This window comes from Molothrus ater, chromosome 3, assembly GCF_012460135.2.
Source record: "Molothrus ater isolate BHLD 08-10-18 breed brown headed cowbird chromosome 3, BPBGC_Mater_1.1, whole genome shotgun sequence".
NCBI lineage: Eukaryota > Metazoa > Chordata > Aves > Passeriformes > Icteridae > Molothrus > Molothrus ater.
In genome coordinates, this window is record NC_050480.2 from 12,527,325 (window position 1) to 12,542,135 (window position 14,811).

At 46.0% G+C, this 14,811-nt stretch overlaps 1 protein-coding gene and 1 long non-coding RNA gene across 2 annotated transcripts in view; one reads left to right on the top strand and one right to left on the bottom strand.

The window, feature by feature from the left end:
* The window catches only part of LOC118684610 (uncharacterized), a 31,840-nt gene extending 30,909 nt beyond the window's left edge, over positions 1-931 (bottom strand). Inside the window, exon 1 of the long non-coding RNA XR_004979875.1 lies at positions 637-931. This is a non-coding gene — a long non-coding RNA (uncharacterized LOC118684610). The remainder of the gene's footprint in view (positions 1-636) is intronic.
* The window catches only part of KCNK12 (potassium two pore domain channel subfamily K member 12), a 28,295-nt gene continuing 14,012 nt past the window's right edge, over positions 529-14,811 (top strand). Inside the window, exon 1 of the mRNA XM_036379577.1 lies at positions 529-880. Within this exon, the coding sequence (XP_036235470.1) occupies positions 529-880 (352 nt within the window). The remainder of the gene's footprint in view (positions 881-14,811) is intronic.

The following is a 14,811-nucleotide window of genomic DNA, read 5'->3' on the forward strand; positions in this document are numbered from 1 at the left end:
CGTCCCGCCCCATCCCTCCCCCGGGCCGGGCGCGGCGGCCCCCGGGGGCGCGGCAGCGGCGGCTCCAGCGGCCCGGCCCGGGCGGGCGGGCGGCGGCAGCGGGGCTGCGGGAGCCTCCCCGCCGGGGATGCGGCTCCCCGGGGGACGCGCCGCACGCTCCCGCCCTCCGCCCGCCGTCGACCGGGCGCCGCGCGGAGCCTCCGCCTCCGCCTCCCCGCGGCGTCTCCCCCGCGGCGGGGCCGCCGCCGCCGCCGCCCCGCATGGCCAGAGCGAGCCGGGCGGTGCGCGCCGCCCAGCCCGCGCCGCTGCTGCCCGCGGCCCCGGGGCCCAGGGCGGGCGGGCGAGGCCGACGGCCCCGGGGCGCCGCCGTCGCCAGGCGGGCGGGCAGCCCCGCCGGGGGATGACTCAGAGCCGCGGCCCCTGCAGCGAAGCCGCCGCCGCGCCGGGCTCCGCGCAGCGCCGCCCCATGCCCGCGCCCCCCGCCGGGGGCCGCCCGCCGCCCGCCGCGCCCGCCGCGCCGCGCACCGGATGATGCCCCCGCGGGGGGCGGTGGGCTCCTGCCGCCGGCGGCGCCTGGCGCCCCTCAACGAGGACAACGGGCGGTTCCTGCTGCTGGCCGCCCTCATCGCGGCGTACCTGAGCGCCGGCGCCACCGTCTTCTCGGCCCTCGAGAGCCCGTCGGAGGCGGCGGCGCAGCTCCGCTGGAACCGGACCCTGCACAACTTCAGCCGCATCTTCAACATCAGCCTGCCGGAGCTGCGCGCCTTCCTGCGGAGCTACGAGGCGGCCATGGCCGCGGGCATCCGCGTCGACGCCCTGCGGCCCCGCTGGGACTTCCCCGGCGCCTTCTACTTCGTGGGCACCGTGGTCTCCACCATAGGTGAGCGCCGCCCCGACGGCCCCGCGGAGCAGACCCGCCCGTCCGGGGGATGCCGCGGCCACGGCCCCGTCGTTATAGCGACCAAAGTTTGGGGAGAGGCGCCGCCGCGTTGCTGTGGCAACCGGGGCTTCGCAGCGCCTCCGGGTCGCTCTGTCCCCGCTGACTTCCCGTCCCGGGGGTCGCGGTCCCCTCCTATCCCCCTCATCCCGCTGCACGGATCCGGGACCAGCGCTGCTCCCGCCCCGCAGCGCTCCGGCTCCCGCGGGCTCGCAGCAGCGCCGGCCGTCGCGGCTGCGGGAGCTCCGTCCATCCCCTGCAAACTTCTGCTGCCGGCGGCTGGGCTACTTCTTTCTGCCGGCCCGAGGGAGCGGACGGAGCTGGCGGCTGCCCGAGTAGCGCTGGCGGCGCCGGGATGCGCTCGGTACCGGGAGAGGCGGCGCGGGGGCCGGCAGTAGCGGGCTGATGGAGATGCTGAACGAGAGAAAGGCTTTCACCGCTCAACTTGGTACCGGCTTTAACTGCTGGCAAAGTTAGGATGCGTGTGTGTTTAAAGACGCGAAGTCGCTGTCTTCCAGCTGTAGCACAATACAGCGTTCTCCGTGTATCGCTGCAGCCGGCTGCAGTTTTTCCTATCCCATAGGTGTTTAGGAAGACCAGCACTTTTTAAAGCAAATGATGAGTTATGGTGGGAGGATTTTTTATATTTTTTTAAACTCTGTGTCTGTCTACTGCTCCTGGACTATTGCTTGAGAAACCCTGTCCCTGAATACGAGATCTTAGCAGTCTTTGCTAGTTTTTAAGTTCTGTAAGAATCCAGGTGTCTTCTGAGCATAAATGTTGTGTTTTCCATTTATTGTAGAGGAAGAAACTCACAGCTCGTTATTGCGTTTGCATTCATTAGGTATGGAAAATGTTTTATCAATAATGACTAATCCGTATAATGGAGTCGTGATGGTGAGTACAGCAGTGTTGTCAGGTACTGTTACTTTTTGCATTGAAAAATCCAGTTACTTTTTGCTTTGCAATTACATTTGGTAGCCCGGTCCAAATGTAAAGCACCATTTTAATTAAGCATTAAGCTTTCTCCATCACAGGGACGTATCTTTAAAAGAGATTATTTTGACTGATCTGAAGGAGTGAACAAAAAAAGCCAATGTTTTAACAAACCCATTCTTTCATTACACCTGCTGTGACAAACAGAAATCTTCAGGTGATGTGTAAACACATTGCTTTCCTGCCAACTCCGGCTTCTGCTCTCTGAGGTCATTGAAATGTAAAATGTTTCCTTTTACTTTGCATTTGTTTCCTCTCCACTTCATTGCCCTGCCTGCAGTTATTTTGTACCTGGGCAGAGGGACTGAGGAGCTCAGCAGGGGTTTTGCCGGGTGAGAGGTGTAACTGGCAGAGCCAGGAGTTGTGTTTCCCATAAAAACCAACCGAGTGCTTTCTCCTTGGAGTCAGTAATGTCACTGCTCACATGCGAGGTGGGGGCTGAAAACTGGGGGTTTTTTGTGATGTGCAACAAAGGCTGGGTTCTGACAAGTCGTACCTTCTCTTGGAATGCTACCTGGCAGTGCTTTCTCCTGGATTGCTCAGACTACTTGGTGTGAGCTCAGAGAGCTCTGAGTGAGGAGATGCAGGCTGTTGTGCCTGTGGGCAATGCAAAGGCCGTGGCAGAGCTGGGGGTGCCAAACTGCACAGCCTGGCAGGAGCAGTGTCTGCCAGAGTCCCAGCATCCCAAGGCTGCTGTGCTCCATCCCAGCATGGCTTTCACTGTGTACATTTCATATGTACAGCCCCTGCAGATGAAGAGGAAACTGCTGCCCCCACCTCAGTGCTTCTCTTCGTGTGCCTGTTCAAGGTGCTGCAGCTCACAGAGGCAGAGCCCACGAAGAGCTCAGCTGCAGCAGGGTTTCTTCCACCACACAGTTGTATTCGGTTATTTTTGGCAGTTCTGCCCAGCAAAAGCGAGAAAACCCCATGAATTAACTAACTAGCTGTTCCACTAAAACATGACACTGTGCTCTTAGTCAAGTGTGCACAAAGCTGTCTGCCCATGGTCCCAAGCATGAGAGAAACCAAATGGCAGGGCAGCGAGATGTCCCCCGGGTGAGCAGCTCCAAAGCCATTCTTTCAAGGTCCACTTTTTTCCCTCCCAGCCAGTTCATTTATGTACCTACCCACCTGGACTACCTTTGATTCCACTGTCAGCTCACACACCACGTTATCCTGGCTCTGAGCAGTTTGATTTGCTTTCCTGTCGTGCTTAATTGACAAGAATGCTGTTTTTACCCAGCCTTGCCAAGAACTACCAGACATGCAGAGTCAAAACAGCTTTCCTTCCTCCACAGCTTCATCAGTTACGTGTGTCAAAGCAACTTTATTACTCCAGCTAAACACAGCACCATCCTAGTGAGGTGGTGGAAAGCTTCCTTACTCACTGCTTAACAAACAGCAAGTATACTCAATGTCTCTCAAGGGTAAATCACCCCCAGGTTACTCAGCTTCTCCTCTGTAGAGGATTCCAACTCGCAGGAATCTCACTATGTCTTTTCAAACCCTCGCTCTGCTCTCAACAGGTTTAATAAAACTACTAAATCTTTCTCATGTAGGCATTGAAATACATAGAAATACATAGAAATACATTGAAATCCAATGAAATCCATTGAAATCGAGGCACAGGACTGCAAGTCCTCCTGGAGTTTGTGTGAGCTGAGCTGAGAAAGACTCATCTTTCCTTCCAAGTTCTTCATCCTTCTGTGAACACAAGGGTTTGGAGTAGCCAGGCTGGGAGAGAACTGTCCCATCCACACTCCTTGAGCAGGCCCTCTGCAGAGCCAAGCAGCTTCTCTCTCTTAGGTGCCTCCTTGGCTGCAGTTCTGCCCTTCCCTAAATCCTCAGGAACACAATCAAACAGTCTGGGTGAGAAACATGTTAATGGGGTCTTTAAGAAATGAGAGTTGAAATTGTAATTTTAAAGCATTTTCCTGAATAGCCCACAAAGTGTGCGGCTTGCAGTCCATAAAACACCCTCTTGATAGCACTCTGGTCATTCAGTTTTTATTACTGTATTGTTTGTGCTTGAATAATGAAATGTTGAGTCTGTTTTCATTAGACACATCTAGATTTTCAGAGCTATGTAAGAAAATCCTTCAGTCTAACTTCTGATTGCTTGCTATCAAGCTATACCATCTATTCAGTCATTATTTTGCACTCCAAAAGGTACTGGGTTTTTAGGCTATTATTATTATTCTGATTTCTTTAAGGAGCAGCTAGGTGAACTTTATTCTTGATTCTTTGGTCTAACTGACTGTAGACTTTGGCTTTCAGTTGAGTTTTTTCCTTCCTCCCCCAAATGCAAACCACCAAAGTACCCAGCACTTTGTTAAAGACTGAAAGCAAAAGTATAACCAGATTTCTCTCTGGTAAAAATGTTACAGATGCAGGTATAATCAGTCCTAGCTTTCCCTGTATTCTGGTAGCAGAGATTTATTCTGCCTAGCACACCAGGCAACTCTGGAATGCCTGAAGATCTGGATTTCTGACTCAGTCCACGAGTCTAGACTTTGTACCCAGATTTTTTTTCCTCTCTTAAGGGTTAGAATAAATCTTAGGTGCCTGTATAGTAAAACATTTTGAAACATAGACCCATTTAAATGGGATTCTAAGCTTCTTATGTGTAAGTACATGTTTCAAAAATCAAATGATAGAATTTGATTTATAGAAATCTATACCAGGCATTAAAAAATGAGGTCAAGTGAAGTACTCTGATATATAAAAGTGATTTTTTCAATAAAATATTTTTTATATCACCTTTACTGTGGGCAGATGATTTGGGGATGGAACAAGTCTGGGTTATGTGTGCTTGAGAAATGCCTCTGGGAAGAAAGGAAGCAGGGATCTTGTCTCTGTACAGCTGTGCAGAGGTTACAGGTGTTGGGGACACAGTGTGTAGGAGTGAGCAGGACTATTCATACTTGCCTTATCCCTGAGGTATCCTGTTAAATTACTCAATATTCCTGTGGACTGACAACTCCACCCAAAGGGATGGGGGCATCCTGTGCTCTTAAAAGACACATCATTCTGTGTTTTCTGCCATCTCACTGGCTCTGGCAGAGGTTTTCTCCTTGCTTGGGATGTCAGCTGGGTTAGACCTTCTTCTCTCTGGCTCCTCTGCAGGGACCAGCACACCCAGCACAGCATTTCTGCTTGTGCTCCACAGCCTAAGCACCATAACCACTCACTCCTGAAGTACCCTCTGGCTCTGTACCATAGTCCTGTGAGAATATCTGCCGGTCCAGATGCTCTGCAGGTGATAATTTAATGGAAGTGATGTGCAAGGCACCTTTGGACAGCTCAGTAAGCACAGGAGAGGTGTTGAACTGCGCTGCCAGGAGCCAGGGGTTGAGAGCAACCTGTGAAGGCAGGCACTGCAGAGGACAGTTTGGTGAGAAATGCCACAAGTAACCAAGGTGGTCTGAAGGTTAAAGGGGCAAATCTATTTGTCCCATCTTCTTCACTGTTGTATTCCAGGATGTGAATTCGAGCTGCAGCCACAGGAGGTTCTGGCTCCCTGCTCTCCCTGCAGGCAGCCCAACCAACAGGTGACAGCCAAACCAGGGTGTGCACCTGATCAGCAGCAGTGCTACCTCCTCAGGGCTCTGCACTTCCCTGGGGCTTGTACAGGCAGCTTTGCCAAGGTTTCAGATTAGGGGGGAGTAGCCTCCAGATCTGACCTTCCTCAAGTTAAGAAATAATCAAACAAAACTGAATGAGAAAGCAGCTGGAAGAGCCAGCAGTGTTATTAACCTGCAGTGTCGGGTTATTTGTCTTTGCCATCCTATACACAATCTGCAGGCAGAATGAGAGGGTGTTTGAGGCAGATCTGATTCCTTCATGCTTTGATCAATGTGCCTGTGGATTTCTGAGTTATTTTCTCACTTGGGCAATCTCGATAAAGAACAGAGAGCAAGAGGCTCAGAGGGCAGGAGGTCAATGGCCAGCATATTTCTGTGGAGAGTTCTGATCCTACACTGATTTTCCTCAGATGAAGTACTGTCACCATAGCAATGTTTTCTGCTTGCCATAGCTGCATGGGAGTATTAACTTCTTTGGGTGCCACTGATAGGAATTTCCTAAGTGTGTGGGCATAGGTTGGGTGCTCCAAGCAGAAAAGTAATCTAAATCACAGCTTGCTTTCTTGTAGTTGAGAGCAGCAACATAAATCTTTACTTGGAATACATCCATGTAATTACACAGGTGACTTGAGGAGTCCCCACTGAAGGGTTATGATTGAATCGTTTTTATCCTAAATTTGTTGTGATTTTATTCTAGAAGGCAGGAAGGAGAAACCCAAATACTTGAAATAAAACTCTTCATAAAATTAAAAAAAAAAAAAGTGATAAATATTTCTTTAATTTCAGTGCTTCTTAGGGTTTGCCTGCCCCTGTAGGGTTATGCCAGCCACAGAAAATTAAGCTTTCACTGTGCTTTGGCCATCTAAACTGAATGATCTCTACAGAGCATTTCAATTCAGATTAATTAATCTAAACGTGTCAGATGTTTCTTTAACATTAACCCCTAGCTAAATGTTTCAAAACATTAACATCAGTAACAGATGGAGAAGTCAAAGACAAATAAATTGCATTTCTTTTTGCCGTGGCTGTGGAGTTTGAGGTGCTCAGCTGGAGCACTGAAATGTGGGGTCTCAAAATTAAATGTCAAGCACCACAGCTTTGTAGAACAGTCATGCAAAAACCAAATTTTGCCCAGCCTTACATGAGATATGGTCCAGCATCTCAGAAGCCAGGGGAGATTTTTATACTGACATACCAGGTGCTGGTTCAAGTTCAAAATAAAGACCAGCTGGAGTTTGTAGTCATGGATTCTCCCTTTTTGCATCTAGCTTGGGTCACTGAAGGAGCAATGCCTGCTTAGTGAGCAGGTACCTCCTGCTTAGCAGAACGTTCCCTTTGGTCTTTGGTGGCAGTCCTGCAGATACCTCTATTTTAGTTCCCTGTGCATTTGCAGGAGCTTGTAGATGTGGTTGCAGAGCAGACTCTGGTGTGCCCAAGCACCCTCTGACAGCTCTCCATCCCCTGTGGCTCCAGCCAGTCCGTCTCCATCACCAAGCAACCTCCCTGTGAGCCAGGGATGGTGCCTCTGGTAGCTGAGAGGGATCATAATTACTGGGCTTATCAGCTGCCCTGTTTGCTGCAGGCTCATAAAGCCAAATCCTGCTTGAAGCTCTGTGGCCTGTGTTCCCATGGAGCCCTGCCATCCCTGGAGACTTCCCCACTTTGTTCTCCTGGGGATATTCCCCCTTTCCTTCTCATAGTGCTTATCCACTGCTGCTGCTCACCTGCCTTTCCCAGCCTGAGCTTCTCCAGCTTCTCCTGCCCTCCTCCAGTTAGTATCCCCTTCTCTACTGCTGATTTGTTTGCTTGATTAACTTTCAGATATTTGTTTGCTGACTTTACAGTCTTTCACGTTAGGACTACCAAAGAAGTCAAAAGTAAAGCTTTACAGCTTCTCCCTGTTCCTTATCACCCTCATCTCCTTTCCCTAGTGTTAATCCTGCTATTGACCCTCATTTCTTTCTTGGTTTGTTTCCTCCTTCTCTCATTGTCTTCAGTTTGACACAGATCATATGCACGTCATAATTTTTTCTCACTTGTACCACAGGGTCATCTTTGCCAGTACAGTGTCTTGTTTTTATGCAAGCTTTAATTGCTCTTCATCGTGGAGAGAAGAGGAAAACAATTACAAGGTAGTTCTGTTGACAATTAACTTCGTGTAACATTGCCTGCTGCTGGCAGTGTGCTGGAAAATACAATTGTCATTTCTTCATTTTAATGAATGCAGGATTACCTTATCTTTAAAGCTGTTAAGTCAAAGAGAATTTTGCCTCTTGCCATAGTGGCATCAGGGTTAGAGCAACAGAAAAACAGCTCAGAACATTTCATATGCAATTTTTAGACTGAAACAGCTTGGTATTATTGAAAACATAGCCTTTGGCCATGATCTGAATAAGCCTTGCTTACCTATATCAAAAGAGACAGTTTTTGTAGTGTGTCAGCACCAAGTGCTTATCTCAGGGCATTTTGGGAAAAGATGTTTAAGGTCTAAAATTAGGGTTCATGCTGGTGAACATTTGAAATGTGAAAAGTCCTCCTGAGCACAATAAATGTTTGAAGTGACAATAAAAACCTTTTGTGAATAAAAACACTCTAGTAACAAACAGAGCTATAATCCAAGGGGCAATTGCATAGCAATCCAGACAAATAAAATACCTCCTCAATAGCCTATTTCTGCTGAAGTCAATAGCAGACCAGTATGCAGAGCTTTAGGAAATCCTGCCTTAGGTGCTTTATTGGCACACCAGGTTTATAAAACAAATGCACTTGTTATTACCATGTAAAATACATCCTGAGCTCAGTGGGTCTGTTGATGGCACTGGCTGGTACACCTAGACATGGGAAGGTTTCAGTACAATCTTTCTTGAATCAAATGAGAAGTAGAATGAAAATTAAATCTAATTGCATTAGACAAAGCAAAGCATTAGCAGCCTTTACAAGTAATTAAAGCTTTGGAGTGGAATAGGATAAGAAATTGAATGGTTTGATGTTAACATACAGGATTAGTTATTGTGGGTGAGCACTGCTATTGCTCATGTTTAAAATTCCATAATAAGTGCAGGAAAGAGGCAGTAATACCTTGAAAAGAGTTGTAGCCCCACAGCAAGTCCTCACTGGATTTGAGCCTTCCTGAGCTTGTTCCACTGCAGCTTCTTCCCCTTTAGAAATTATTTGCCAAATGTTTCCCAATCATTCTCGAGTCTTACACAGGCAAATTTAATCACGGCAGAAGCTGCAGCTAGAGGAAATTTGTCCATGCAAGAGCTGAGTGAGGAACTAATTCAGTAAATTTCAGTTAAAGCCAGATAAAATGCCTTTGGTTATTCATCATTATATATTCTGTCATCTTGTTGCTCAGCCTGAGAATTGTGGAAGCAATATATTTCTCTCCTGAGGTCAAACAAAAAACACATTCATGCTCAATGTGCATGGAGTCAGGTCTGCTTTAAGCCTGATGGAAATAGGAGGGAGTGACAGCAGTGTAAAGGTCTTAAACCCAAGTTGTGATTTTCACAAGAGAGGCAGAAACAAGCTGTTTGATATGATGATTTGTTAGTTTATAAAAGCTGCTACTGGCAGAGCTATGAGGATCAGGAAAATCCCAGATAAAATATGAGCTCAAAATTGTCTTGGTAGTGTGGTGGAGTTGTTCAGTACCATTAAATTTAAAAATAGTCAAGGGAAATGCATACTAAGGAAGGAAGAGTTAAATGAAGAAGTAGAAAATGGGAAATAACTGGTTAGTCAGCAGTTCTGTCACCCTCTTTTTCTGTTACAGTAACTTAAAATCAGGTCTTTCTGCCTTCATGAATGGATTGGAAGAGCTGCCTGAGCAGAAAGATGCTTGAGAATTTGCTCTTTGCTTTTAGCTGAAGCTTGTTAAAATAAGGGACCCATGAAGGTATATTTAAACCATTAAGAAGCCCAGGTAGGTTTATCAGAGTTTTTTTCATTAAATTGTAACTATGGAAGTTTGTACAGAGATTTGAAAAAAACCAAACAAACAAAAATCAGGCCTAACAGTGGAAAGGATGTTTTCATGTTTAGGGCCTTTTTATCCCTTGGGTACATCTTTAAAGCCAAACTCTTTGTAAAGCAGAATAGCTGAGACAACTATGAAGAAACAGATGTTCTCTGAACACCTACCTACACAATCACCAGTGGCAGAAGAAAAAATATGCCACAAGTCTGTTGTTTAATCCAGTCAAAAGATAAGCCAACAGTATAACCATGGAAAAGAACCCTTCCCATCTGCAAGGCTCAGAAAGCCCACGAGTGGCATCTTCTATCAGATTTCTTATGCTGGGAAATATGACATAGATCACTTGTGAAATCTAGATAATGCTGCTTCTTAGCCTGAAAGGAGAAGTATTGTCAGATGTACTGGCACTGAAGTGACAGTACATGTGCAAGTATTCTTTAGAAGCCAATAATATCTCAAGAATATAACAAAATCTGGATGCCATTATTCTTTTTCACTTGGAGTTCAGAAAAAAAATTAAAAAGGCTCAACCTTGGGTGTACATAGACATCTGAAATGCAACTGCAAGTTTCAATAAACATCAAAAGCATGTGTGAATGCTAATGTTTCAAATGACAGGGCATAAGCTTTTTTCTGTTAGGGTGTTGCTTAGAGACACAATCATCCACACAAAAAAACATTCTCAAAAACACATAGGGAAATAAGAATGGAAGCAGCTTTAAAGGATGAGAAATTATGATTGCAACAGAAATCTACTTTTGGAACAATATTCACCTAGAATCATCAGCTGCATGAAGACTGTAGGAAGGTCAGAGGAGGTGGCAGAGAATTGCTTCAGAGATGGGACAGATCTTAAGAGCAAGAAGGAATTGGTGATTCTTGGGGTCCATGAGCTCCACTGTTGTGTATATCCATGGTTACTGAGCCACACTTCATCTATTTCCTGGTTACCATGCTTTTGTTGTCTGTGTGTTTTTTAAAGCAGTTACTCTAAATGCAGGGGTGTTTCCTGTGTCTGGTGGTGTTGCAGAAACCCCTGTCTGGTATTTTCAGGGTCCCCAGGATGAAGGAGGAATTGATAAATCTGACTCCATGTTCCTAGAAGGCTAATTTATTATTCTATGATATTATATTATAATAAAGAATATTAAACTAAAACTTTACTAAAGAATAGAGAAAGGACACAGACAGAATGTTACAAAGAATAATAATGAAAAATGGTGACTCCTTCCAGAGTCCTGACACAGCCTGACCGTGATTGGTCATTGTAAAAACAATTCACATGAAACCAATGAAACAATCATCTGTTGGTAAACAATCTCCAAACACATTCCAAAGCAGCAAAACACAGGAGAAGCAGGTCAGATAATTATTTTTCATTTTTCTCTGAGGCTTCTCAGCTTCCCAGGAGAAGAAATCCTGGCAAAGGGATTTTTCCAGAAAACATGACAGTGACACCCCTGTGCTTTAGGTGATTCTGGGCAGTGCAGTGAGCCAAGGCAGATGCTTGTTCACACAGCCTGGATCATGAGCAGGGGTTTGATGCCCTCCCTGACACCTGCTAATGTGACAGTGTGAAGACCCTGAGCCTGTAGTGCAAAGGAGAGGGGTTTTCTCACAGTGATACAACTTTGTCAAACAACTGTGGAGCGTGTGGAATATGTTTTTCTGTTATTAGCACCACCACCATTTCAGACAAGATTATAGAAAATGGTTTTCCCCAGCTGTTAGGATAAGCAAAGAAAACAAGCCAGAGACAGGACCCAGCAATCATCAGAGTGGAGGCAGCCACAGGAAGCAGCTCTGGGCTGGTTTAGATCAATGTACAAGGAGACAGGCTGCCACCAAAGGGAAGAACATCCTGCTCTCATCTCCTTTTTCTGGAAGTCCTCCTTTGTGAGGTGGTTTAGGACTAATTTAGGCAACACCAGCCCATATTCTTTCTGTTTTAACAAACCATTAGGGTGCTTTGGCTGTGCCAAGGGGGCAGGATAACTGACAAACAGAAGGACATTTAGTGGCATCTTGCTGAAGATTCGTCCAAGAAAGGCAGCATAAAATGAAGAAAATAATTTCAGTCTTGATTGTTATGATTGTAAACCATAGACTGGCCCCAAGAGTTTAGCAGACAAGAAGATTCTATTATTTATAAGAACAATAAAACCTTAAGTATCGAAAGAAAGTTTATGGACAACATGTTAATAAAGAAGGGAGATTGTCACGCCACAGGACACATCCATCCCTTTAAAGTCAATTCAGCAAGAATAGTGCCAGCTTTTAGGTCTTGACTTTCTTTTTCTTTGTGTAATTTGAATTCCTGCTCCTGATTTTCATCCTTCTCTGAGCTTTATTCTCCACCATCTCCTTTTAGGGGAGGCTCCCTGTCCCTCATTCAAAACCATCTTCTGTCACAGTAGGATTAGGCAGAAAACTGAACATAAGCTTGCCAAAGATTTTGAGTCTCAAGCCTGTGACTCTCCCCAGGTATTCCCTCTTCAGGGGGGCCTGCTTAGCAGGACCTTGGGCCAGAGCTGCTGCTCAGCTGGCAACACTGATGGCTTGGCACAAGTCAGTCCCCATTTGCTTGTACAAGGTGTATAAAGAGCAGCTGGCCCCAGCCAGGCAAGCATAAAACTGCTTTAGAGACACTTCTGCTTCTTCCTTGGCTTGGTTCTGTGCCAAAGCAGCTCCAGCAGACCTCCTTCTGTATTTATTGGGTTTTGTCTTCAGGATAATGGCATCTATAGTGAGCAAGGGTGGGCTTGTTTGGTTGGTCTTTGGTGTGCACTTCCTTTGCAGGCGGTACACAGAAAGGGCAACCTGCAGTTCAGCTGAGGAAAAAAGCTTTCCTACTTCTGCTGAGTGAACAGAGCAGGAATACTGCTGCTGGTGCTGAAGATGAAGCCCCAGTGTTTATCTTTTTAAGGGCCATGTATCACTCAAACATACAAAAGTTAGGCCACTTGAGCTGATTACTGTGCCTGCTAAGTACCCACTAGAGACTGAAGATCTTTCCTGGAAAGCTCAGCTAGAAGATGTCAGCTTAGAAAAACACCCTTGGGAAACCTGCTGCCAGGAGGAGAAGTTAAACATTCCTGAGCAGCCAGGTTTTGAGGAGGTTATTCCTCTCTCCTTCCCTGAGGTTTCTTTGGGATCACCCCCAGTGCCTTAGACCCCATCAAGGTGGCAACAGTTGAGGTTCCTGAGGTGAAACCTCACCCTTACTCCTCTCAGTCCAGCATATCCTTCACCCTAAATACATTGGCTGTTTCACACATGCCAACCTCTCCTCAGGTTTTGGGTTCCTCTCTTCACCCTCCTTACAATTCTGTCATCTCTTTTTAAAACCAACATACATCAAAGAGGAATGAATGTGTGGCCATGATCTTTTAGCCTGTGGTTTAAAGCATGGCCAGCACAGGAGTGCCAAGGGTGATTGATTCTGGTGTTCACTAAGGCATCACAGCACTTTGGATAACCAATAACCTGATCACTGTTGTGTGTAAATAGAATAAAACTGGTACTGTAGAAAGCCTCTAATGGTCACCTGCAGCTCTTTGAAACTCCTTAAAGTTCAATTAATCATCTCCTGGCTCTGTTCTGCCAGCGTGGCTCCCTTTGAGTAGCAGTTGTCTCAAACACCTGATTGATGTTTTTCAGGTGGAAATGAAACAAGGAGCACCAGCAGAGGCTACATTTTAACTACATTCATTGGGCTCATCATGGTGCTCTTTCTTGGATGAATGGATAGAGAGAATGATTATGGAAGTCAGCCCTTATTTGCATGGTCACTCAGTATTTTCTCCATGGAATATCTGCCCCAGTACATGGGTCACCAAGGACTGCAAGCTTGTGTATGATGCAGGTTAGGCCAGCCCTAAAAACTGCAGTTGTATCTCATTTATTCAGAAATAGCACAGGTCCAGCTTAAGGGATCTTAATTCACACAGTGCTGCACACACCACTGCTGTTCAGGAGGTGTTTGCAGATAGTAATCTAAATAAGATCAAGTGGGATTTTACAGCATCTTCTATATTAAAGGCTTTGCAATAAAAAAGCTCTAAAATAATTTACTGTTTGAGCCCAGAGAGGGGTATTTTAGTAAAGCAGGTTGAGAAAGATATTAAAGGGAAAGTAAGTCTTTCATTTGTAGTCGGGAAATGCAGAAGTTGGAAGAATTGACTCGTTGTATTCCCGCTCCTTGGGTAAAAGCTCTGGATGCAGCAGTTTTGTCAGCTCTGAGCTGTGACCCTGTATCCAAGGCAACAGCTTCTGGATGTTGGGTGGTAAGGAGCTAGAGAATAAATGAGAGGCAGTTGTGGAATATACAGGTGTGATTCTCAGGGGAAATAATGATGAAATGCTAACAGGTGGGAAAGGGTGGAAGGAAGCACCAGAACCCAAACATGGAATTCAGAGCAGGATGTTTGGTTCCTATATATGTGTATACTGTGGTTTATGTGTCAGTCCAGACCAGCCAGGACTATTGGAGAGCTATGAAGTAAAGCAAATGTGAAAAAGACAGGAAGCAGAAAACATGAAAATTGGTAGCTCTTTGTTTCTCTGTGTTCTGTAACCACCATCTCTTAGCCTTTATGTTACAAAAACTTCTTTCCCTCTGGAAGCAGCATTCTGGTTATAGTTGTTTCTGTTGTCTCTGAGGAGCCATTTGTTTAAAAAGTTACTTTCAACCACTTTAAGTTTCTTTTGATTTCCTTAAATATAACTACATGGTGGTTATATAGTGGTATAGAGGTGATGTGCTCTGATGATCTAAGTGCTGTTTCACTCTGGGATTTCAAATGACTGCTCCAGCGTGCTGACCTCCGGTGTGAGTGAAGTCCTGTGGCTTATAAAAAGAACTAGGATGGCTGGAAGGGACAGGGACACATTATGCCCTTTCTTGTGCTGTTTCTGTGACTTCCTTGTGTTCAGTTTTTGAAGTGACCAAAACTTTATTGCATCTCTGAGTACAAACATCTTTTACTGCAAAACTGTCACCCCCTTTAATCTCAAAATGTAGTAAGACAAGGTAATTGCCAAAGTAATTTGACTGAGAGAAGAGCTCACAAGTACTAAAGCTGCTATTCCTCTCTGTCTTCTGGCATCAACCATCTTTTACTCATAAGAAAGTGGGTAAAAGAAAAGAAAGCAAGAGCAACAGGAAGCATATGTCACAAGTTTGTCCATCTGTTCTACCTCTTGAATCCATCCCCAGCTTAAGTAATTTAAAGCTCCAGATGAGCAGAATTGTAACCACAAACCTGTTATGCAAGTCAGGATGAGGGTCTCATTAAATGCCAGCACTTAAC